A 24,335-nucleotide genomic window follows, 5' to 3' on the forward strand; every position below is an offset into this window, starting at 1 on the left:
CTATAGAACCACTAAACTAAATTGGTTATTTCAGACGGTGAGGGAATTGCAGCTAGATCTCAGAGAATTAGGCCATGTTCCCATCTGGCAGGAAGTATGGGAATTTTGGAAGATACAAAATTTGAATGGATCTCAGAAACTAAGGAAGCTAAAATTGCAGTTCTAAGGGTTAGGTGGCCAATTTAAATGTCTATTTGAGCAACTATACTTCAGTTCTTATTTGATTACAGACAATGAAAATTCTTCATGGCTCACAGCCTAGCATGGGTTTCTCTCCTTTCACAGCACTAGGATATATATCAGCAAGAAGGACATACATCAGAAAGACTTATAAGACACACAGGATAAAGAGATTTAAAGAAGCTAACAAAAATTGGGTATTCAGCTACTTCCCAGAGAAAAGTCTGAAACACCATGCTAAGTTGGCTATTTTGCACACAAGCAGGGAAGACTTTCTTGGTGCTGGTCCTATTTTACCACTTGTCCTTTGTATCAGTGATCTCTGGCAATAGAATCACAGAATCATTTAGGTTGGAAAAGACCCTTAAGATCATTGAGTCCAACTGTTAACCCAGGACTGCCAAGTCCATCACTAAACCATGTCCCTAAGCATGACATCTATGCATTTTTTCAACACCTCCAGGGATGGTAATTCCAGCACATCTCTGGGCAGCCTGTTCCAATGCTTGACAACCCTTTCAGTGAAGAAATTTTTCCTAATACTCAATTTAAACCTCCCCTGGTGTAACTTGAGGCCATTTCGTCTTGTCCTGTCTCTTGTTATTTGGGAGAACAGACCAACCCCCACCTGCCTACAACCTCCTTTCAGACAGTTGTAGAGAGTGATAAGGTCCCCCCTTGAGCCTCCTGCTCTCCAAGCTAAACAACCCCAGTTCCCTCAGATGTTTCTCATCAGATTTGTGCTCCAGACCCTTCACCAGCTCCATTGCCCTTCTCTGGACACGCTCCAGCACCTCAGGACCTTTCTTGCAGCGAGGGGCCCCAAAACAGAACACAGTATTCAAGGTGGGGCCTCACCAGTGCCCAGTGCAGGGTGACAATCACTGCCCTTGTCCTGCTGGCCACACTGTTTTGGATACAAGCCAGGATGCTGTTGCCCTTCTTGGCCACCTGGGCACACTGCTGGCTCACGTTCAGCCGGCTGTCAGCCAGCACCCCCAGGTCCTTTCCCCAAGGCAGCTTTACAGCCACTCTGCCCCAGGTCTGTAGCGCTGTGTGGGGCTGGTGACACAAGTGCAGGAAGGACCCGGCACTTTTCCTCATTGAACCTCATACTGTTGGCCTAGGCTTGCTGATCCAGCCTGCCCAGACCCCTTTGCAGAGCCTTCCTACCCTCAAGCAGATCAACACTCCCACCCAACCTGGTGTCATCTGCAAACTTAATGAGGGTGGATAGGATTCCTTTGTCCAGGTCATTGATAAAGCTGTTAAACAGAACTGGCCCCAAGACTGAGCCCTGGGGAACACCACCTGTGACCAGCCACCAGCTGGATGTAACCCCATTTACTACCACTCTTTGAGCTGAGCCATCCAGGCAGCTTTTAACTCAGAGTACAACCCTCCAAGCCACGAGCAGCCAGTTTCTCCAGAAGAATGCTGTGAGAGATGGTGCCAAAGGCTTTACTAAGGTCCGGGTAGACAACATCCTCAGCCTCTCCCTCATCCACTATGTGGGAATGACATACTTAGGATGGTTTTTAGGAAAAAAGCAGATCTGAACCAATAAGTACTGATAGGAAAGAACACTCCAATCATAAAAAAACATATAGCTGCCACCAAGCCAAATACATTTTACAGAATCACAGAATCACAGAATGGTCGGGGTTGGAAGGGACCTCTGGAGATCATCTAGTCCAACCCCCTGCTAAAGCAGGTTCACCTACAGCAGGTCACACAGAGTCATGTCCAGGCGAGTTGTCAATGTCCAGAGAACAACCTCTCAGGGTAATTGGCATGATTTACCTGTGTAGCTTTTACACCATCATAAGGACGTACAGATTTTGAGTCTCAAGATTTTTAAGTCCATCATGACATAGCAAAAGCATTTTAACTCGAAGCAGACAGTTGTTATTTTAACAGCAAATTAAAGAATAATGTCAATGAAGAAGGTAATTTGTATCAAAAAATACTTAATATTTTATCAGAAAAAAACTTTAAATTCCAGAAACTAAAACAGTGCAATTTTTCTTTTGTGGTGTGATGTTCTAAGGAATGAATTAGAACTGCATAATTAAAGTTTATTGTCACAAAAGCAGGCTTGGAGATCTTAGAGCTACAACGTACTCCTGGATACTCAGGCTGTGCACATATCCTGCATATACTCTTGTTCCTCTGTTGAAGAACAGGTTTCAGCCCCAAGAAAAATAAACAAACCACTCCAAATCTGCTACAGAATGCATAGGTGTTCCATGAACAGAATCAGACAAACACCTGAGGGAAAGCAGATATATCCACTATTCCTTAGGGAGCGTAACAAGAAAGATAGCTTTCTGTTACACTGAAAGAAAGCGGAGATTCTTTTCTATCAGAAGTCTTCATTATATTTAGGATATGGTTTACATTATGGAAGAACTTCTGGCAATAACCATGAAGAAAAATTATTTTATTAATCTTGATTAGTTACCGATTTTTCCATTATATAAACAATAGCTCACAGGTATTCAGGCATCAAAAGCATCGAAACAGCTTTGAGAGCAGACAGAAACTGACTTTGCTGAATGCAAACTCGTCATATAAACCTCTTGATAGTTATTATTCCAAGAGGCACATCGCCTCTGTCTTTGCCTGCAAAGACTACAAAGTACGTGAAAAGTACTGAAAGAGCCTGAGAAGTTGCTGGGGGGACATGCAAATCTATTCAGACATTTTTGAATCGGTGGAAAAGCACCTGGGCTAATCCTAGAAATATGCTTGTTATTCTAAACTGTTGCAAACGACCTCATTAGATAGTAATAAGAATTTAACTTTGAATTCAGATAGCATTTCACACATTGAAATACCACATAAAATCAGCACTAGTCTGATTAACCTATGACATTTCAACTGTGTACAAATTAAACCAGGTGGGGCTTGCTGAAACTGATATTTTGGGACCAGAACAGGGTACTTTTAAGCACTTGCTCATGGTGAGAAACTGTGCTTTCTTTGTTTGTACATCATATATGCCCAGTTTTTAGTATTTGATCTGAAAAAGAAGAATCAATTCATAACACAAAAAAGCCCATTTCATCCCCAAGTAAATTTTTCCAACAGCGCATAAGATTGGAATGACAACACTCTAAAACTTCACTAATAATAAGTTATCATGTCTTAGAAGAACATAATATAATAACCCAAATTTTTGTAAGATTTTTGTTCATCTTTTTTCTTTTTAACGTCAGATACTTTAGATTGCCTCTTTATTTGTATCAGATATTACTGGGTTTTTTTTCTTCCAGATGCTTAGAGGTTAGGAAATGATTTTATTTCTTTTGATTCCTCTCCTGGGAATAGAATTTACCTGCTTGTTAGTTTCTGCAGTATTCCCTGTATAACAAAAAGTTATGGACGGCCTCATTTTCTCTTCTTAGCTCTACTGCAAAGATGCTGTGAGCACCTGCAACTTTTATTAATTTCCTTGGGTACTGCAAGTGTTCAGTAGCTCTAAGGACTGGAATGTACTGGGACCAAACAAATGTGAGAAGCTCATACTGGATCCGTGGAGCTAATAAGGACTGTGAGTCCTGAAGTAGACAGCAGTGAACTTACAGCACCAAAAAAAGTATTTCTTCCAAGTGAACACATCAAGAGTGATGTGACCTGTTAGAAAAATACTTTACTTTTCTTTTCTTGAATGGCCATGTTCACAAGCTCTCATTATATTTTGCAGACTGAAACAGAGTAAGATTTGTTCCTACTCACATCTGAAACTCAGTCTTATTGCCATGACTATTACTGTCACTATACAATTAATATAAAAATATTTTGTTATTCTCATCTTCTCCCCACCAACGTTGTATTCTCCCTTTTTCTTCTTTAATGTTGAATTATTTATTTGTTGTACTTTTTTCTGTGCACTGGTAGTTAATTATGTTTTATATATGCTGGAAAATTCTAATAAAAAGCACTAGGACTTAGAATAGAAACTTTTCTCTTTTTTAATTGATGGAAAATCTGCAAGTTTAATTAGGCAACCCACTGAGATAAATGCATCAACAAATAAATTTCCCACTCATGAATGCAGTATAGCCAACAAGAAACTGCCTAGCAAGTTTCAATTCACTTGGGTACCAAAGTATTTATACCCAACACATTTGGGCCAGATAATAGCTTTCTGATACAACCCAAGGATTACAGAGTGAATCCCAGCAGGGCAGCTGATTCTCAAGCACTGGGAAATCTCCCACTAGATTAGAGCACACACATTTTTTTCTTTCAGAGCGAAAGGCAAACAAGTGCATGCCAGGAACATGCCTGAAGGAAGAAGGGGTTAATACAAAACTGCTCTTTGCAGGTAGTCACTGCCTAGGCTTTTCTAGATTGCTCTATAAATAAGCTGGTCCTGATGACCTGAGAACAGAGAAGTATAAAGATCCTACTCAGTCCATGAAGCTCTCGTTTACAGTGCAGGCTATTTTTCTGTTTATACTGTGCACCATCTGAATTAAAAAAAAAAAAAAAAAGGCAAGGCCAGTCTGAGACTGCTGATGCCAGGCACTGGTGAAAACTGAGAAGGTATGAGCTTGTGATTAGAAATACCAAGAGAAGGAGTATTGACACATAGTGTAATGTCTTAAAAAGAAGAATCATCAAGATTATTTAAAAATAATAATCACATAATATGGGTCATAAATTTTATAATAAAGTCAGATGATCAACATTTTAAAATAACTGACATAAGGAAGCAATGGTAGTTTTAAAGGAGGTGTTTATTTCTTATGATTCCAAGAGGCACTGCACTTTTTACTTTTGTAGCTGAAAAGCAAACGGTATACTTGAGGATCAGTTAAAAATAATAGAATGAAAGGAGGAAACAGCAGTATCAGTTCAGAGTTTTCAAGCTATCTGCAATTTGCTTCCACTTAAAAACGTGACTGTTTCTTCAGAGCAATAACTGCATAGCATCTGGGGGATTTCACAGGATCAAATAACTTCACAAGTCCAGACCAGGCAATGTTGTCCTGTAAAATGATATATGATTGAAGTACGTAAGAATGTGTTTGACTTAAAAGCTAAGATATGGTAATAGGTCCACATTTTGAAATACAAAATTGAAAAAAAAGATTACCCTTAATGCAAAGCAGGGAAAACACTTATCTAACAAGAAAACGGAAAGTTTGTGTGAGAAAAAGGACACCCAAACCAGGATATATTTTAAAGTCATTAAATTATTTCTTGCATTACCAAATGATAGCTTACCACCCCCTTCCTCAAGTCCTACTCATTTTATGCAGCGCATTCTACTATTGAAGCTAATTAACTGAGTTTTCAAATGAATCAGACCAGCTGGATCTGGTCTTCAAGTTGCATATGGCTTTTATCATTTCTATTTTTTCTTCCTAAACACATTTTGTGAATCAACCAGTACAAGATTAAATCAATGCGTATATTACATTTAGAAAAGGTAAATTAGTGCTAAATGCAGCAAGTCTGATCTCCTGTCTTGGAAATCATACAGATCTCTAAATGATTTACAACTGGTTGGCATTTAGGAAAATACATCATTATTTAAATATTTCAAATTGCCTCTCTGTAAAAATACCAGTTAGAACAAAAGCATACATTACTACAACTCAGTTGTTCCAAGTGCACTGTGGCAGAGAATAAAGTGAATTTTACTTATGATAAAATGGAACTGTTAAAATGGAAGGTTTATGGTGGAAAAACAGAGCTATTCACATGAATGTCTTCAAACCTTATTTTAAAATCTTATTTTGACTGTGGCCCAGAGCAGAAGCTGGAAGATGCTACCATTTCCTCCTAGTAAATTATTATTTGTCTGAAAAATGTTTACTGGTGCAGAGAAAAGTATGACTGCTGCTTCTGAGTTAATCAGGCCAAGCTCAAAATTAGTGTTAGAAGAAATACTGTAATATAAATCATTATGGAGTAAATGTAGTAGCATTTGCTTATTATATCCCAGGTCTATACTTGTAAAATATATCCAGGCTGCATGTTAGTCAAACGTACCTCAGCTGACCCATACAGTTGGAAAAAGTACACCCTCCCTCATCATTAATCTTAATTAAGGAAGAATAAAAGGAAATCATAAACATTTTGGATCTAAATAAAAATTTCTTGAATTATACATTTTAAAACACAGTCATTGGAAGCTCTAGCATGTACAGCACAGTATTTGTTTAGCATTTCCAAAATTCTCATTAATTATTAAATATCTCAGTATGTTGTATAAAATGAGATTTGTTGCATATTTAATTAATTTTTCACTGTCTATTGACTAGCAATTACCATACAATTAAAGGAACATAAACTTTACTGTTGCTGCTCTGCTGAAAATAAAAACATCTGCTGGGCATATGTTTATACTAAATGGAATGAATGCTTATACTTTTGCAAATATGATGAGAATAATAATTCTGCAACAGAGACTTTTGGCCTGCACAGTAATAAATTGGCTGAAATAGTCTTATTTTACTGATGTAGCCTTTAGGTATCATAAAATATAATACAAAAATACCTGCTCCTTGAGGTAGCAAAGACGATCCAGAAGTATCAAAACTTCTATGCAGGGAGCCAGAACAACCTTCAACTGAAAGAAAGATTAGCTACTATAATGATTTTGGGAAAGAGAGGCAATACACTTCCAAATGGCTACACTTCCACAGAACAGTTCCAGGAAGGTCAATCATTTTGTAGTTGTTCTCTTGTACAAATGTCACCTTGCCAATTTTCCCTGTGGGACGGACATCTTCAAAACAGATTATTTTAAAGATCAAAAATACATGGAATAAAGCTAGGAAACTATGTTATTTAGTTGGTTTCAAGACATTGTCCAACAAGAAAATGATATTATATGAAGCAGAACAATTTTAAAGAGGGAAATAATGAATTTCAATAAAAAGAATTTTTATGAAATAACTGCACGGAGACCAGTCTAGGTTTAAAAGGAGACTGACATTTCATTTTCCAGGGTAATAGTCCCTCTTGAAAAAGAATCTTCCATGTGTTCACTTTATTATTTTACTGACACCTAATATAGTTTTGGAATAGAATATGCTCCAAAGTTTGGAAGGGGGAGCTGCTTTGTTTTTGAGATTGCATACCACAGCATAGGACAGTCCACCTCCACATAAAACTTAACAGGGCTTTGTTCTACACTAGCACATATATACAAGGTAATAGTATTAATCCTATAGCTTTTACCATATTAAATGCTTCAAGCTCACTCATTCTGTGCTTGTATTTTTCATAGTAATCCATTATACAGCTGTCTGGGAGCTGCAAGGGATCAAAAAAAAAAAAAAAAAAGATATGAGAGTTATTCTAGTTACTTTTTCAAGAGAACTTTAAAATGAAATACTTTTTTCCTAATTGAAAGTCACACTACAAAATGAAATCCGTGTTTTGTTTTTGAAATTAGCACTTTCCTAAGGTTTATAATAATTTTCCAATAGCACTTTCTCAGTTCTCATTTACAATAACTGTTCTTCAGACAGCATTTTGCACTGACATGAAATACTGAGATACATTCATTATTCAGAAAGCTCTAGACATTCTTAAATGAGTATTATGCAGTAAAGTGGAGATAACATTCTCATTTCCTTTCCCATATATCTTATCCCCTCCTCACCCCCATCCCCAAGAGGTTTATTTAAATAGCTGAGTAGATGCTCGTGTAAGACTAACATGCTTCAGTCAGGACTCCTGGATGGTATTTCATGTTACTACTATCAGATTCTAGAAATAATACTTTGTTTCTCTGTGCCTCAAGCTACCCAACTTTAAAATAAAACTTTTTCTAGTTACTTTGAATTGCTAAATATTCCCCTCTTCTTTTCCCAGTCACCTGATGTAAACACGGCCAGCACTGCCACTGTGACTGTAAATGTTGCAGTTTGGGGCTGAATTTGATACAAAGACAGCTCAAGAACTTGGCTCAACCAAATACCCCTTCCCTTTTTAGCCCTTAGCAGGCAGTACACCAGAGCCGGTAGCTAAAGTTATGACCGTAAGTGCTCTTCACAAAGCATGTTCTCTATAGGGCAGCCAGACCACAACATTTTCCAGTTTTTGAAGGTTGTGATGTCGCTGTTCTGTAGAGTAGACCGTCCACAGTCCTGGACACTAAAGACAGTTGAGCTGGCCACTTACGGAATCTGTCAGAGCAGTGGGAAGTAGGTTTGCAAGGGTATTGCTATAAGGTGATGGAGGCTGCTGGGAAGAGCAGAGCTGAAAGAGCCTGATGTACTTCTCCCATATCGGGAGTCTGCAGTATGGCTACTCTGTTGTGGCTATGGCAACAGCTAGACCACAACCTAGCAGAAAAGTAATGGTACTGATAGACATGTAGATGTGGCACTCGGGGACATGGTTTAGCGATGGACTTGGCAGTGTCAGGTTTACAGTGGACTTGATGATCTTAAAAGTCTTTTCCAACCTTAATGATTCTACGCCAAAAGACTAGGAAAGCTGAAGTGTTTAATATTAGTTTTTGCACACTTTCATTAGAAGAGTCATCTAAGAGCATGTGGTTAATCTAGTTGCAAAGAAGTAAAATTGCAATCTAAAATAGGGAAATAAACCAGAGAATATTTCCAGAAATTTTAAGTTTTCAAAATCATGTATGCATTATGAACTTCATCCTCAGACAGCCAAGAAGGGAATGAAGTGACCTCAGAACTGTTATTCATTGTCACTGAGAAGTTCTCAAAGATGGCATGTCAGATGGCTAGTAGATGTGTGTCTTTAATTATAGAGCAGTCCGTTCGATTTCAAGGCACTGAAAAAAATGGACCAAATAAAGAATTTTAAAACACTGAAAGATAAGCAGATGTGTAATAGACAAAATGAATTCGTCAAGAACAAATCACAAGTCAGCCTACTTTGCTTGTAAGGAGGGCGAGCGGATTCACAACAGCGAAAAACAACTGGTCGTTATATATTTTGATTTCAGCAAGTTTTCTGATTTCAAAATTTCACAAGAAAATTTATGAAACAGTGCTTAGATTTAAGCAAATGAAAACTGTTTGAATGACCATAACCATACAGTAGTTATTAATGAGTCTCTGAATAACTGCAAAGACCTGCAGACTGAAGGTCCATTACAAAATGCAATGTTTTCCTTAAGAACCCAGACAACAGAACAGAAACTGCATTAACTAGGTCTGTAAATGTGCAACAGGAAGGCATTGCTTGAACCTAAAATAATTTTCAGCAATTGGAGCATTGGTTAGAAAAGAAGTTTGAAATGCTGTACGGAAAAGCAGAAAGGCCTACATTCAGGCAGCAATAATCAGCTGTTCAGGATGAGGAATACAAAATGACAGTCTGGGAGATATAGCAGATCACAAGCTGAGCAAGAATCACAGTTATGCTACTGCAAAAAAAAAGCAATCACCATTCTGCGACATGTATGGGAGAGCAGCCTGCAAAGTGCAGGAAGTAATCCTTCAACTCTGCTTGGCAGCAGCAAAGCTGTAGCTGGAATACTGCATCCATTTCTGGGCATCAGATCTCAAAGATAGACATGAACAGTCTGAAAAAGCCCTCGGTGAGAAAAGAGATCAGAGATCTAGAAAACATGACCTATGAAGAAAGACCAAGAGAACTGGAACTGATCAGGCTAAATTAGAGAAAATTGAGAGTGGGCATAATAACAGTTTTTACAAGGCTATCACCAAGAAACAGGGAACAGTTTGTTCACTCTGTCTACAGCGGATAGGATAAGAACTAATGGGCTTGCATTACAGCAAAAAATTTCAGCCAAAAACTTGAAGAAACTTTCTCTCTTTGAAGCTGATTAAGGACCAGGGAGGTTGTCATTCTGCATCACAGGAATCTTGGAGAAGATTTGACAAGTATTTTTCAGGAATGATGCAAAATTCTAACTCTCCCTTAAAACAAGGAGATGGGTTAGAAAAACTTTGCAGTCTTTCAGTCATATTTTTTTAATTCAGAAAGCACTTTTTCCCAACTACAGAGGCAAGGTTAAGTAGCAGATCTGGCAGTACTAATGTGGACTAACAGGAGTTTTTTGGTCTTGTGCAATTTCGTTTTCAGTAAAACTGTGCAAATATCTGAGGGTTTTTTTCTTCTCTCTCCCCGCTAAAGAGTCAAACCGACTAAAAAATATCAGTCAGGAGATAAAAACCCCACCAGTTTAGTTAACCCCTGCCCTATAAGGTTTTAATTCAACTGAGACTTAAAAGGGCTTTAGTGTAATGGGGTTTTGAAATTACAGGCTATTTGGAATTAAAACACAAAGATCTGTGTTTGTAAAAATGTGAACATGAAATCTTTCTGCTTTTGCTTCCTTTATGTTCTTGATTGTTCAACAAGCAATCAATTAACAAGCTGTGAAGTGTCTGGCAAATAAAAAGCTGGGTCACACGTGTCTCTGGGATGTTGCCATACCTGAGTACTGAGCCCAAATGCTTTTCCACTCCCTTCTTGCTAACTGCACATTCCAACTGAATGCATCCTGCTGCCATGGATAAATTAGTACTATTTAAAACTGTGCCTCAGTTAAAAGTTTGGTGAGTTAACTGATTCAGTGCAACAGCCCAGCTGGAAAAGAAAGAAAGCATCCAACAAAAAGCATTGATAGAAAAGGCCATGAAAAGGTTAACTGGTAGCTAGCTATGTGTCCAATTTACTAGAAGAAGACTAAAACCCAGATACCACTGGCTTTGTCTGAAACTGCAACAGCTTGCCACCTGGCCTCAGTTCTTAGAAAGTACCAAACACAATCTTCAGCTGTCCTTCCAAAGTGAAGCAGGAGTAAATCATTGATTGCATCTTCAGGAACAGAATTGTACTTACACATGCAAAGCAAGCCCCATTTAGCCACTGGAGTTGTCCACACAACTGTTCTCTACACAGGGTTGCCACAGATTTGTGTATCCCCCAAAATTTCTTTAAATGTATGCACCGAACTTTTTTCTTACGTTATGATGTTGATACCATGAACTTACGGCCTGAGTGAAAATGCATGAAAAAACCCAAATATGTATATCATGCACTTGTCTTAATAATGATTCTACACTCAAAGATCTAGCTTATGGTACTGAAACTCAAGTAACCTTGAATACATACAGAAAGGTTTTGGCCAGAATTTCTTTGCTGATTTAGCTACAATGTCTCTTGGTCTTTGCACTGTGATGGTGGTGCAGGCTTTCTTTTAAACTAATTTCTTTGTGGACTGGTGTGGTCACTCAAATAGCTGAAACAACCAAGAGGAACTAGAGGGCAGCAAGGTCTCTACTGACAATTATACCATATGCTGGAGGTGATACTAAAACTATACCAAAGGCCAGGTTCATCTGTTGTGAACACATGAGATACCACACACCCAAGCACACCCAAGTTAGACTGTGATCCAACAAACATGCTGATTGAGCATGGACAGAAAAGAAAACATTCAGGCACAAGGTGTGTGACAATTAGTGATACCACACTTATAATTTCTCCAGAGAGTATTCTGTATTTTTTCAGAACTGTGTCTTTCCCTAGACTAAGAGTATTTTGATTGAATGAAAGTCTCTTTTACTGTCTAATGCTGCACACGCCCTACAAAGGAGAGACAGAGCCTAAGGATGCTGTTTCACAGTCTGTTTAAACAGATGTAATTCCTCTTTGCTGCCTCAAAGGGACTGCTTTCCCTGGCACTGACTGCACATTTCCATGTTTCCTCTCTCTTCTTGTACCAGAGTTATTATGAACGTTAGCAAGAGTACAAGAAAGCAGTAAGGCAGCCCTTTTAGCAGAGCAGCGTCTTAGACCAGTTCAAAACACTTGGGAGACCATAACATATAGCAACTTTTTACAATTTTTCCCATGACTAAGGTAGTTAATATTAATGCCATATAATTTAACACAGTGTAAAATATGTAAAACAGATAATGAAATTACTGAGAGAAATAAGTTTATTTAGAACTTGGTTTAAAATGCATTTCAAATGAAAGCAATCTATATTATTTATAATTGAAGTAAAAGTCCCATCTCTTTAAGATTCCTTGTCAGACTAAAATCTTATGCTATCATAACTGGAATAGCATTTTGTCTGTTTGAAAAACAATTATACTTGAAAACAGCATTATGTGCACATACTTTATAGGCTGTAATACTAGTGTTACCTGAGCCTTAATTCAGTATTCCCCTAACAAAGGAATCAGGAAATCTGTGAGCCGAAATTCCTTCTGTCCAAAAAAACAGTTGAGAAAGTCAACCTTTCAACAATTGTAAAATGCATTAAGTGTGTAAACTCACTTAGTGCCTTCATTTTCTGACTGTTTAGATTCCATTCATTACCATGTTAGAGTTCATGGGAAAGTGGAAAATATAGTTTTGGCTTTGGCTGCATGTTTGCCCAATGGCTGTACACAATAAAAAGCATAAAAATTAGAAATAAATTTAGCAAAGACAAACCAGTTTGAGGTATTCCCTGTCATTTAAAGGTATCAACACTAAATTTGATGCGGATCAAGATCACAACAAATCTCAGGGTAAGAGTCCCTCTCCCAATTTCTGCAAAAATTCTCCTTTTTAGTTCCCAGTATAGTTGTATATATTCAGGCTAGTTCATGTCTTAACATATTACACAATACCACAACTGACAGTTCCTCAGTATTAAGTATGTGGTTTTTCAACACTTTTTAAAACAACAGTAAAATTAAGCCACACGGAAAGATTCTTCCTTTTATTTCCCTTCATTCACAAACTGCGTTTTATGACATTCCACTAGTCATTGCTGAGGAGACACTCTATGGTAAGCTAAGAGAGGCACATGTCCATTTGCCCAATGTCCTCTTCTCTGTCTTATTAAAATAAGTTGTAAAAAATTGTCCTGTATGAAAATGACCAAACTGATGGCTCCTTTTTTTCTCATTCAGCATATTGATCATTGGCTCACATTATATCAGTATTCAAATTTTCAGGCAAGCATGGAAATAGGATGCACTACATGACCTACATAAGCTCAGAAAGGTCCAGTGCAGATCCTACAGGACACACGGCACAATCTTACTACATCACCAGTTACCAGATGTATCTTTTTCTCTTTCAGTATGACCTTGGGATGACTTTCTATAAGCATGGTAGTTTGGGAGGATTAAAGAGGTGAGGGTTGCAACATATTAAGTCAAAATGGGCATTTTATTAACTTCATAAAAGAACAGAGTGCAATGACGTTCTTAAAAGTCACTGACAAATGCCAAAGAAAGGGAGAAGGTGCTCTTGAGTGTTTTGTCATAGCGAAAGAGCCAGCCAGTCACATCCTTTCCACAGCAGCAACAGTGTTGTCTACTTTAATAATATTAAACTTCCAAGCAAGTAGCTTCTTTAAATGCAATTTAGCTGACAGAAATGGAGGGGAAAAAAAAAAAAAAAAAAAAAAAAAGAGAGAGACTGTAACAAAACCCACCAAGTTCTCAGAAAACATTGTGGTGGCACTTAATATTCTTCCATGAAAACTATTTGAAAACAAAACTGGTTTAGCCCGCTGGTGTCTCAAATAGCACAACACACTAAAACTTAAATTATGAATGTGCCAGTAGTAATTCTCTAGTTAAGACTCAATTTTCAGAACAGATGAGAAATGAATAACATATTAAGCCATTTGAATTTAGGAAGTAAAAGAAATCCATTTGGTTAAAGAGTTCGTATCGGTGCTGAATATAAGCTTAAAAATTCTTCACTCAACTAATCCCTTGGGATAGGTTAAGAGAACGGCATACTGCTTTTGTCAAAATCTTGTAAGATCAGTAAATCAGAAATTCTTATGAAAAACTACTTTTGCCTGCAAAAATTTAAACATATCACCTGTACTAGATGTGGAAGAATAAAGACCAGTCTATTACTTTAGAATGTTCTCACATGGCCATGAAAACCTCATTACACATTTTCTAGGAAGGATGGAACTGCTCAAACCCTCATTTTTTAAAAACATGCTGCTTTCTAAATACTGTAATGCGGCTTATCCTGACAAGCTCCATAAGGACAGAGGCTTTTTGTCTTGTCCCAGGCTCACCTGCTCATTTAACCACAATATTGCCTGTCAATGATGTGTATAGAGCAGTGTCCCTTCATTATATGGTTTAAAATTATGAAAAAACACGTGAAATGTTCCATTCAACACATTTTGACATAGTTTTGTTCAATGAATCAGATGAACATTAGAACATCTGAAGCGCAGCTGGTGTAGGACCAACCTAAGAAATATATGTGATTAAATTGCAAATAGTATTGTACAAGAAGCACAGATGTGGAAATAGGAATGAATATCTCCAAGTCTACCCACCATTACATGAGTAGAACATGATTAGAGACTAAAACCAGGGCAGCTCATGACACAGGTTGGACTGAGACCCAACATGGCAGGGGGGGGACAGGGCTTCCACTTGCACGTTCCTCAGAGGGACTACAAAGTTTGTAAAGGCTTGTCAGATGGCTCCTGGTTTGGTCTGGAAAAGGGGAAAACATGATCTTAGGGATGGATCCCAAGAAACTTGAGGTGTTTCCAAATGTTTCCCCAGCCACATACTGTGAAGTTATCTGAAATGTACATTTACTACTGCATTGTCACAAAGCATTTATGGAATCAGGACATCTGAGTCCCTTAGCAGGAGTCTTTGAAAGCCCCATCTTTAACTTCTTAGCTTTGCAGTGCTTTAACTAAAGTGTTTTTATCCAATACTACAGGAATCTGTACAAAGTAAATTGGAACTATTTTTTGTATTAATTTCAAAAAGAGCAATATTATAATATAAATAAATGCAAGCAAGCACAGCATATTTTTTCTGCTGAATATATAAAATATAAGCACAATATATTAAATATAGATTTAGCTAACATGAATAACTATCTCATCTTAAAATAAGAGAAGACACCTTCTTAATCCGTGTTCACTCTGCCATCTGAGCAATTATAAAAGGAAATACATATTAAAGCTGCGGTTCTAAAACAGTGATAAATCACTGAAACCTGTAACACAACTGTCCTAGTTTTGGCTGGGATAGAGTTAATTTCCTTCTCAGTAGCTGGAACAGTGCTGTGTTTTCAATTGAGTATGAGAAAAATGTTGGTAACACCTTGATGTTTTAGCTGTTGCTAAGTAGTGCCTACTCTAAATCAAGGCATTTGCAAGGTCCCCATGCTCTGCCGGTGAGCAGGGGCACATGGAGCCAGGAGGGAGCAGAGCCAGGACAGCTGACCCGATCTAGCCAGAGGGATATTCCATAGCATAGAACATCATGCTCAGCATACAAATGGGGGGACTTGACCGGGACATCAGGGACTGGCTGGGCATCTGTCAGCAGGTGGTGAGCAATTGTATTGTGCATCACTTGGTTTTTTTTTTTTTTTCCCCTTGGATTTTATTCCTCTGTCTCCCTCTCCTCCTTATTACAATTATTGTTGGTTTTGGGGCGGAGGTTTTTTGGTGGGGTTTTTTGTTGTTTTGTTTTGTTTTAATTTTATTTCAATTATTAAACTGCTTTATTCTCAACCCATGGGTTTTACGTTTCCCCAGTTCTCCTCCCCATCCCCCTGGAGTGGTGGTGAGGGAGGGGAGTGAGCAAGCAGCCATGTGGTACTTAGTTGCTGGCTGGGGTTAAACCACGACACCACTTCACCAGCTTCTCTGCCCTTCTCTGGACATGCTCTAGCACCTCAGGACCTTTCTTGCAGCGAGGGGCCCCAAAACTGAACACAATATTCGAGATGTGGCCTCACCACTGCCAAGTACAAAGGGACAACCACTTCCCAAGTCCTGCTGGCCACACTGTTTCTGATACAAGCCAGGATGCTGTTGGCCGCCTTGGCCACCTGGGCACACTGCTGGCTCACGTTCACCCAGCTGTCAGCCAGCACCCCCAGGTCCTTTTCCTCCAGGCAGCTTTCCAGCCACTCTGCCCCAGGTCTGTAGTGTTGCCTGGGGTTGGTGTGACCCAAGTGCAGGACCCAGTGCTTTGCCTTGTTGAATATCATGCAATTGGCATCAGACCACTGATGAAACATATATCAACTATTCACATTAACTATATAAAAAGTGTCCAAAGACAAAAAAAAAAAAATTCTGACAAAAATCAACGAAGTAGTGAAAAAAAATTATATTTCTACACAAATTCTGATTTCAGTATTATCTACTGGTTTTACCACTCAAAATTAGTCTGGAGTTTGCAAAAACACAAAGTAAATGCACCAAAGGGAAGTAATTGAGGAATACCAGTAAAACTGAACTAGTAGGCCCAATGTATATCAGATACTTTTGGATTTATTTAGTGATATTAAAAATGCAAGCATAATTAATATAGGAAAAGGATTATTTATAAATGAATTATATGTAATATTTTCAGAGATTCTTATAAAAATAAGGTAAAATTACAGAAAATTAATTATTAATTATAAGCAAACCTAAAAGTTTTGGTTATTGTAGAGAAGGAAAGCACTAATATGCTTATTTAAATATACTTTTAAATACATAACATTTGCAGAATATACAGATATGCAGAACAAGCACAATATGACTTGTACCTAAGTTTAGCTACATAGCTACATCAAGGCCTTGAAATATTTTGAGTCTACCATTGACAGACAAAATATATCAGACCAAAGTTGTTTAGATTACTTAAGATGATAAATGAACTTTGTACAGGACATGAGTTTCTCTTACTGTGTTATTAAGTTAAATGCTACTGTGATGGGTACTATGCCTCACAGAAGGCTCTGGTGCCCTTTACTGACCTGCCAGTTGAGACTTGACAGCTCTAAACCTTTTTGGGATGTACCTGAAGCATAGGATCAGAGAAAGACAAATGAGCAGCAGCTGTTTTTAAGAGGTCTGGTCAGAGTTAGAGCAAAGTGGGATGGTGGAAATCCAGCATTACCCACCTGTCTGTTGCAGATCTCATCTCAGGTTAGATGGGGCACCCACCAAGTAAATTAATTTTTCCAGGGGAACAGCCCTAGAAATTTCAGGTTATGTGCAGATATTAGACTGTTTGTTGTTGAAATACATCAGCCAGGGGGAACCTGGAAGCTCAGTTAAACAAAACCAAGTAAATCTGCAACACCACACCTGTTGACAGGCACATAAACTCCTCCTTGTGTGTGAAAGCTTAAGGTGACCCAGCCTCTGAAACTGCTATTGTATCTTTCCAGCATGTGTCTGAATCTGAAAGGGTTAAGTGATTTGTGAAGCATTTTGACTAAGACAACGTAACTACCTTACATGCTATTAGCCCATAGCTTTAACTATAGTGTGACTATAGTAAGAGATGAAATCAAAGTGACTAATAGCTTTCCTTTGCAGATGTGTCAGGAGTGTTTCCAGCTCTGTATATCTTCCTGCAATCAGATATGGCATTAAATAGCACTTTCTCTTTATTCCCAGACCTGCACTTTACATGAATCCTGGCCAGCTTCTCTTTGTTAAACAGCTCCACCCACTGAGGCGCTCACCAGCAGAAATGGATCTTAGCTGGGTCATAGATCACAAAGTCTGCCAGACACACATCCAAGCCTTAGCCTTGTAAGCACTTTCTCCCTTTAATCACCTTAAAGCTAGGCCCTATGAAAGATCTTTTGCTAATCTACCCCAATAAGTACAGGACACCAGGCAATTTTAAAAAGTTTTGGGTTTTTTTCTTCAAAGATTCTAGAAATACATAAAAACTTATACAAGGATTTTTTGCTGTTACAATGCCATTTGTAGCACTTGTCTGAAGCAGCACTCAAAAGTATTAAAAAAGTAATAAAAGTAATAAAGAGGCTTTGTTTTAAATCCATCTGCAAGGTGGCTACAAACAGAGCAGAAACGTGCTGCTGAAGAGGAAGGAGCAATTGCTCTTGCTGTTTGAAAGAAGCAAGGCTAACAAGTGTAAGAGCAGCCAGCTACCCTAAGAGAAAGAACAGGGATGAATGCTTCATTCTCTGAAGTGGGAGTCATACAATCATGTCAAATTAGGTAAAACAGTGAATAAAAGGGAAAAGAAATATGATAGAAACAATTTTTCCTATCTATGTGACAGTGAACGCTCTGGCCATACAACATGGAGTGTATAGGAACAGAGTGAGCTATGACAAAGAAAACAATCAGGAATTAAATACTGCTTCAGTGTTTATCCAGACCATTTATTGAAGCCCTCTGCAGGGATCCATGGCCCACAAAGCAGTTCCATCTGTTCTTAAGCTAGAAGCAATATAACCATACCTGTGAAATATCAAGCTCACACTAAAAGATCTCTCTGCCCTCACAAAATGAGACTATTTTGTCAGACATTCAGTAGTCATGGAGTAAATCTCAGCTTTACTACTGAGGTGGAGAGATGTGTGAAAGGAATGGTCCTGTACCAAAAGGCAGAAAAAAAAATAGTTCATTTGCATCTGTTTAATTTGGACTTGACAGGCTCTTCCCCACTGAAAAGAAACACAAGAGAGGAAACCATTTTGGCTAAGGTAATACGAAACTTCAGTCCCTGAACAGTAATTTGTCACAATGAATGGCTCTAGGTGATTGATAAATGCTACTTTTTTTGGTAGAAAAACTATTTTACTATGTTGTCTCACTCTCACTTCTGGTTGACAATTTTTTCATAAAGGGTCTGGCTCTTACTTCAAATAAGCAAAGATGTTCACATTATTTCACAAATGAAAGAGGCAGAGGGGCTTGTTCACATGAATAATTGGCAGGATTGAAGAACTTACCTTCACTGAAAAACAACAGCAAAAATGAACTCATTGTTTGGATATATATACCTGATAAAGGTCTTCACCAGTTCTATATTTAGCAAAAGGCGTACACTTACAAAAATGAGTATCAAAGCAAGTTAGGTGTTTCATGCACTTTCGCTCTTTATCCTGCCTCCACATTTGTCCACAGTGGAAAATAACTGGACTGCACCAGGGCTACCCCTTAACCAGGAGCAGAATGTGTAAAGGAAGCAGCTGTGATGCTCATCATGAACCACAAGTTTGGAAGGATGTTTATGTCCCACAGTCCAGATTCAGCCACAGTGATCAACATCCATGACTTTACTATACCTGTCCAACTATCAAAAACAGGCGGTGACTCCTAAAAAATTGGTGCTGTTACCGCACTACTTCCCAGTACATCTATTATCATGCAGAGATTAAACTCTCTTCAGGTTTCTGATAAGCATAGTAAAAGACCTGAGACTGGCAGTTTTCTGACTTCTTTTCTTTAGAAAATATTTTTGCACATGTAAAACAGAGACTCGTATGCAAACAATTTTTTTCTCTCGCAGTTCCTGGTTGTATTACACAGCATTACTAAGTTTTAGCTGGTTTTCTAACATCACTTAAATTTATGCATGAAGACAATGATTGCCTCCTTTTTTTGTGAATGGCAGGTACGTTTTGGATTATTCTGCAAGTATCATCCTTCATATATGCTTACTCTTGCCTTATATTCTTCCCAAGGCATCAGTTTTGGCCACTGCCAGAGACAGACTAGATATTTGGTCTACGCAGTACAGCTGCTCTTTTGTTCATTTTTAAAAACAGAGCTAGAAAATTCTGCATAAATTTCTCTTTGATTTTTGTTGTCTTTGACAGCAAGTGTTTAAGCTTCATCACATTTTAGCTATGTAAGTATTTTTTTTCTGAAGAGAGGAATTTAACACGTTCTCCAATATTGTGTAGTTATAGTGCTGACTCCACTGTGAAAACTGCAGTGTCAGAACCACTGTTGAGGAAGCAGTAGCAACTTTCCCCTCAGTAGTATCAAAATAGCACTGTTCTTGTGCTGCTGCAGATTTCAACATAGCTGGGAAATAAAAAATAATACTGTTTACATCAGCATAAAATTCAGTCTTCAGTATGCAGCCAGCTGTACATAAAAATGAGGAGAATTATAAGCGAAAATGAACATTTACTTGAATCAGGTCTTTAGCAACCACACAAACACGCACAGCCTGAAGTAGTGTTGACACAGACACCCTTTCAGTGCAACCCGCATTTGTTCAGACCCTTTCTAGCAAAAGGCAGCTAGTCTAAAATCAGACATACCGACACAAAGTTTCTGTGCTGACTGGTTTTAAAGAAAAGAACGTATAACTCTATACCAGCAGAGTTTAATCATTGATTTAGTAAACTGATTACTGCACAAACTACCCACTATTGCTTTTGGGTGATTATATGCATACTGAGGAAGACGCCATTTTACTTTCAGCTGGGGTAAATGCATAATGTTAGTGCCTATTTATACAGAAAAGCAAATAGGCAACTCGATTTATGAACAAAATTAAATATAATACTTTTAAAACACAGTGAACTTCAGGCGTAAGTGTTTTTCTTATTCCAATGTCTTCATTCCAAAGTAATTTGCATTTTCTTGCTTATTGCTTTTGCTCTTTTCCCCTAGTTTATGGTTTGATGTACCCAGAAAATTTTAAGTGATTTGACATTTTGACTACAGATTTTAAGCATTGCTTTACCAAAGACTAAAACAACATTTAACTGAAATATTTTACATACTTGCAACTCCTACTTTTTCTTTGATTTATACTAAATTTGCTAATAATTTGTCTAATACTCTTTAGGTTCTCCATCATACATACAACTTGCTCTCACAGCACGGTTGTGATCTTTACCTAGTCACATTCCATGCCTAATGCTATATTGCCATCTGTTGACCAATTTAGCAGTTGTAGTACTAAGACAAGACACTCAAGAACATAAAAAAAAAAGCTCCTGAAGATTTCGTAAGTTTAAATCTCAATTTTGTCATTTTGTCTTTACTTCTTTTTCTCTATCAAGGAAAAATATTTTTAAATCTTAATATTTATCCCCAACATTTATTAATTTAAAGAAAGAAAAGCATTAGGCCTTCAAAGATCTTCAAAAGGCTACTTAAGGAGACTGTTTGAAATAAATTGGAAATAGTTTGAGAATTAAATTGCAAGAGAAACATACTACTACAATGTCACATTTTTCAGTTTCAAAAGGTGTCCAAAGGGATCAAGAAAATATTGCTGCAGAAAAAATGAAAATAAAAAGAGGTCAAAGTGTTTACTATGTGATTCATTATTCATGTGTTTTTGGATCACTTTCAGTTTAAACTTAAGTACAGATGAAAAAGCAACATGTTTGTATAGGATAGTATTTCAGCTGGATTTAAAAGGGTGCAAGAGTTACTTTTATCAAAATGTACAATATCGGCACAGGCAATAAGTCCTTCATGCCTGCTTCACTGGGCATCTGAAAAGTGTATTTACCTCTAAATGACAGCATGTATAAAATAGAGTACGTATTACATTTTTATGCCTCAAAGGAGATCTGTAGGATTAACCTCAGAAATAGTGGAAAGCCTTGAAAAAATTGTGATCGTGAGCACCATATATGAAAAAGGATTATACGAAGTCCTTAGAATAAAGTAATTTAAAACCAAAACTATTTAAAGAATTTATACGTGGAAGTCTATTTCCGAAAAACATGAAAAAAACAACTTTGATATAGCTTATTTTTTAATATACAAGAAAAGTATGCATGGTCTCTATTAATATAAATAAAAGTGAGAATACTTTATATTTTATACAGCAATATACAAACTAAATGAACTCAGTGGCTTAAATATTGCATTGTGGTGCTGACTTCAAGAACTTACATGGATATAAGGGTTTCACACAGTCTCTGTTTAGTGACTTACCTTTGAATCATCCAGTTCCAGCTTTTTCAGAGACTTTCTGACATAATCTATGAAGGAGGACGATTTGGAAAAAGTTTTTCCAACATGTCGATCACTGCAAATACAGCATTGACATGCAGGCTTTTATACATCGAACAACAGAAATTTACACATTTTTAATTTAATATTTTATTCAGGAGAAATAAATCAGCTAGATGGCTACTACTGCTAAGTTAGTGACAATTTTCCTTTTTTCCCCTTCTACTTAAACCAAAATAAGCAGGCTAATACTTGAGGAAATTTCTAGATACAGCAACTGTACAATTATGGTTATAGTATGATTATTATTTTACCTAAATATTTAAGACTTAGTTGAAGGCTGCTTTTAATTTCTTCCCTAGTATTTTTACTTCCCTATATGAATAACAGAATTCTTATTTCTGCTGACAGATATTTCCTTCTATAATACTTCTATAATTTTCTATAATACTGCAGTAATTTATTTACCACCAACCACTGGACTGAGCAAATGCCAAGTTGGAGTAAAATTTCACATTTGCTTGTTACTTTATATTCTTACCCTCACAATTTTTTTGTCACTAAATGATGCCAGAATTTTCTCCTGTTTACAGCTCAGTTGCTTGCTTTTGAAGCCAGCCAAAAATGTGGCTAGTTCCAGAATACGTTAAAATAATGCACAAAAACTTAGAAAAAAACATATAGGAAGACTGAATCTTAACAGACTACTTACATTTGTTCTCTTCTTTGTGTTTAAAATATCTTGGCGAAAAAGCACGCAATTTTTTTGTTAGTTTGAATTTGCTTTCTTGACTGTGTCCTAACGTAATTCCTTTTCCAGCCATGCAGCAGGGGAGTTAAATTTTCAGCTACAGAATTTTCAGGTACTGAATTACTTGAGAAGAAATACACTCCCCCCTTATCAGTGGAATACTGAATAGAAATACCTTAGTTTAAACCTTTTTCCCCTCTCTATTTTTAGCAAACCCCCTTTCTCCTTATTTAAAGATCAGAATTAACAACTCCAAGTCAACAGAAAGACGCCACTCAGTGTGCAGTTCTAACGCTGTTTAACTGGCAAGGACCCCAGGGGGACACATCAAGAATCATTTCTAGCGTTGTATTTAATAATTTAATAAACAAAATTAATATGTAATTAAAATGTACTTACCCATTTGGGCTGATGGAGTCTGAAAATCAGTTAACCATTACGCTATTCAGATAACAATTATGTTATTCTTTGGAAGATGGGCATCTGCCTCATAATCACAAGTCACCGGGATAAAGATACTGTCTGGGTCTGGCTGGGATGGAGCTACCTTCAGAGCCCATATAGTGCTGTGCTTTGGATTTGTGACTAAAACAGTGCTGGTAGCACACCAGTTTCAGGTATTGCCCAACAGTGACTGCACAGCATCAAGACCTTCTCTTTCTTCCTCTGCCCCCAGGAAGTAAGCTGAGGGTGCAAAAGAAGTGTGGGAGGACACGGTCAGAACAGCTGACCCAAATGGACCACAGGGATATTCCACACCACACAACATCATGCTCTGCAATAAAACTGTGTGTGTTTGTGTGTGTCCTTCCATTGCTTTTATTTCAAAAGTATAACTTTAATTACTTCCTCCAAATTACACTTCCTTTAACAAATGAAACATATTATCATCTATCTCACACTTTTTTTTTCCTTCACAGTTTAGTAGACATGATTTTATGTGTGGTATTTTATATAATTTTAAAATAAATAAGCATTTCTTTCAGGAGTTTGACCTTCCAAAGGGTCAGCTGTCTGACTCTACATTTAGCAAAAGATTTGGGGATATCTGCATTAGCACTTATTTTAGATTAGAAGAGTACTTCTGAAGTGAATTTTCTGGGTTTCCCCACCTCTCATGCTTTGGTTCACACCGTGGAATAGCATCAGAGCTCAAAAAATGGGTTATTTTCAAATTAAACTGGAATGTGTGCTTCTGGATATGATCCAAGTGCTAACAGGCAGACATCCCACAGAATTAGACAAAATCTAATCCAACTGCAACTCCAGAAAAAGAGTACAGTGCACATGTCAGGTCCTCAGCACCAGCTCCCCAGATCCCATCCTACAAGGGCACAGTACTTGCCTGCGCAGGTATAGAGGCAGTAAGTTCTTTACAGCCGTGATGGCCATTGAGCTTTCAGCAGTTTTTCTCAGGACAAACAGAAATGTATTTTTGTCCTCTGCAGTATTAAAGCTGCCAGGACCTCTGCATAACAGGGTAGCCCGGGATTGTGTTGACTTTTTAGTAAATTTGCTGTCACTTCTCTGGTGAAGATACGTTTTACCCAGGTATCCAGTACCAAAGAGGACCAGCTCTGGGTTAAAGGAAAGGCAATACCCTTGTGCTGTGAATTTAGGACGAAGAAATCTATCCTGCGTATTAATACCAATACGTACATAAGTCTGATGAGACTGACTCTTACACCCTTCTGCTTTCTAAGAAATGGTTTCTCTACAGAA

At 37.6% G+C, this 24,335-nt stretch overlaps 1 protein-coding gene across 6 annotated transcripts in view; it reads right to left on the reverse strand.

Moving 5' to 3' along the window:
• Positions 1 to 24,335, reverse strand: part of METTL25 (methyltransferase like 25) — an 89,711-nt gene that overhangs the window by 20,028 nt on the left and 45,348 nt on the right. For 2 of the 6 annotated variants that reach the window (XM_055807207.1, XM_055807206.1), the window contains 4 exons: positions 21,845 to 21,938; positions 7,384 to 7,458; positions 6,698 to 6,769; positions 4,911 to 5,180 (listed from right to left, as the gene is read on the reverse strand). In XM_055807207.1, coding sequence (XP_055663182.1) covers positions 5,082 to 5,180; positions 6,698 to 6,769; positions 7,384 to 7,458; positions 21,845 to 21,938 — 340 coding nt within the window. In that variant the 3' untranslated portion in view covers positions 4,911 to 5,081. The other 4 variants (XM_055807208.1, XM_055807210.1, XM_055807211.1 and 1 more) reach the window with 4 other exon arrangements.

This window comes from Falco peregrinus, chromosome 6, assembly GCF_023634155.1.
Source record: "Falco peregrinus isolate bFalPer1 chromosome 6, bFalPer1.pri, whole genome shotgun sequence".
Lineage (NCBI taxonomy): Eukaryota > Metazoa > Chordata > Aves > Falconiformes > Falconidae > Falco > Falco peregrinus.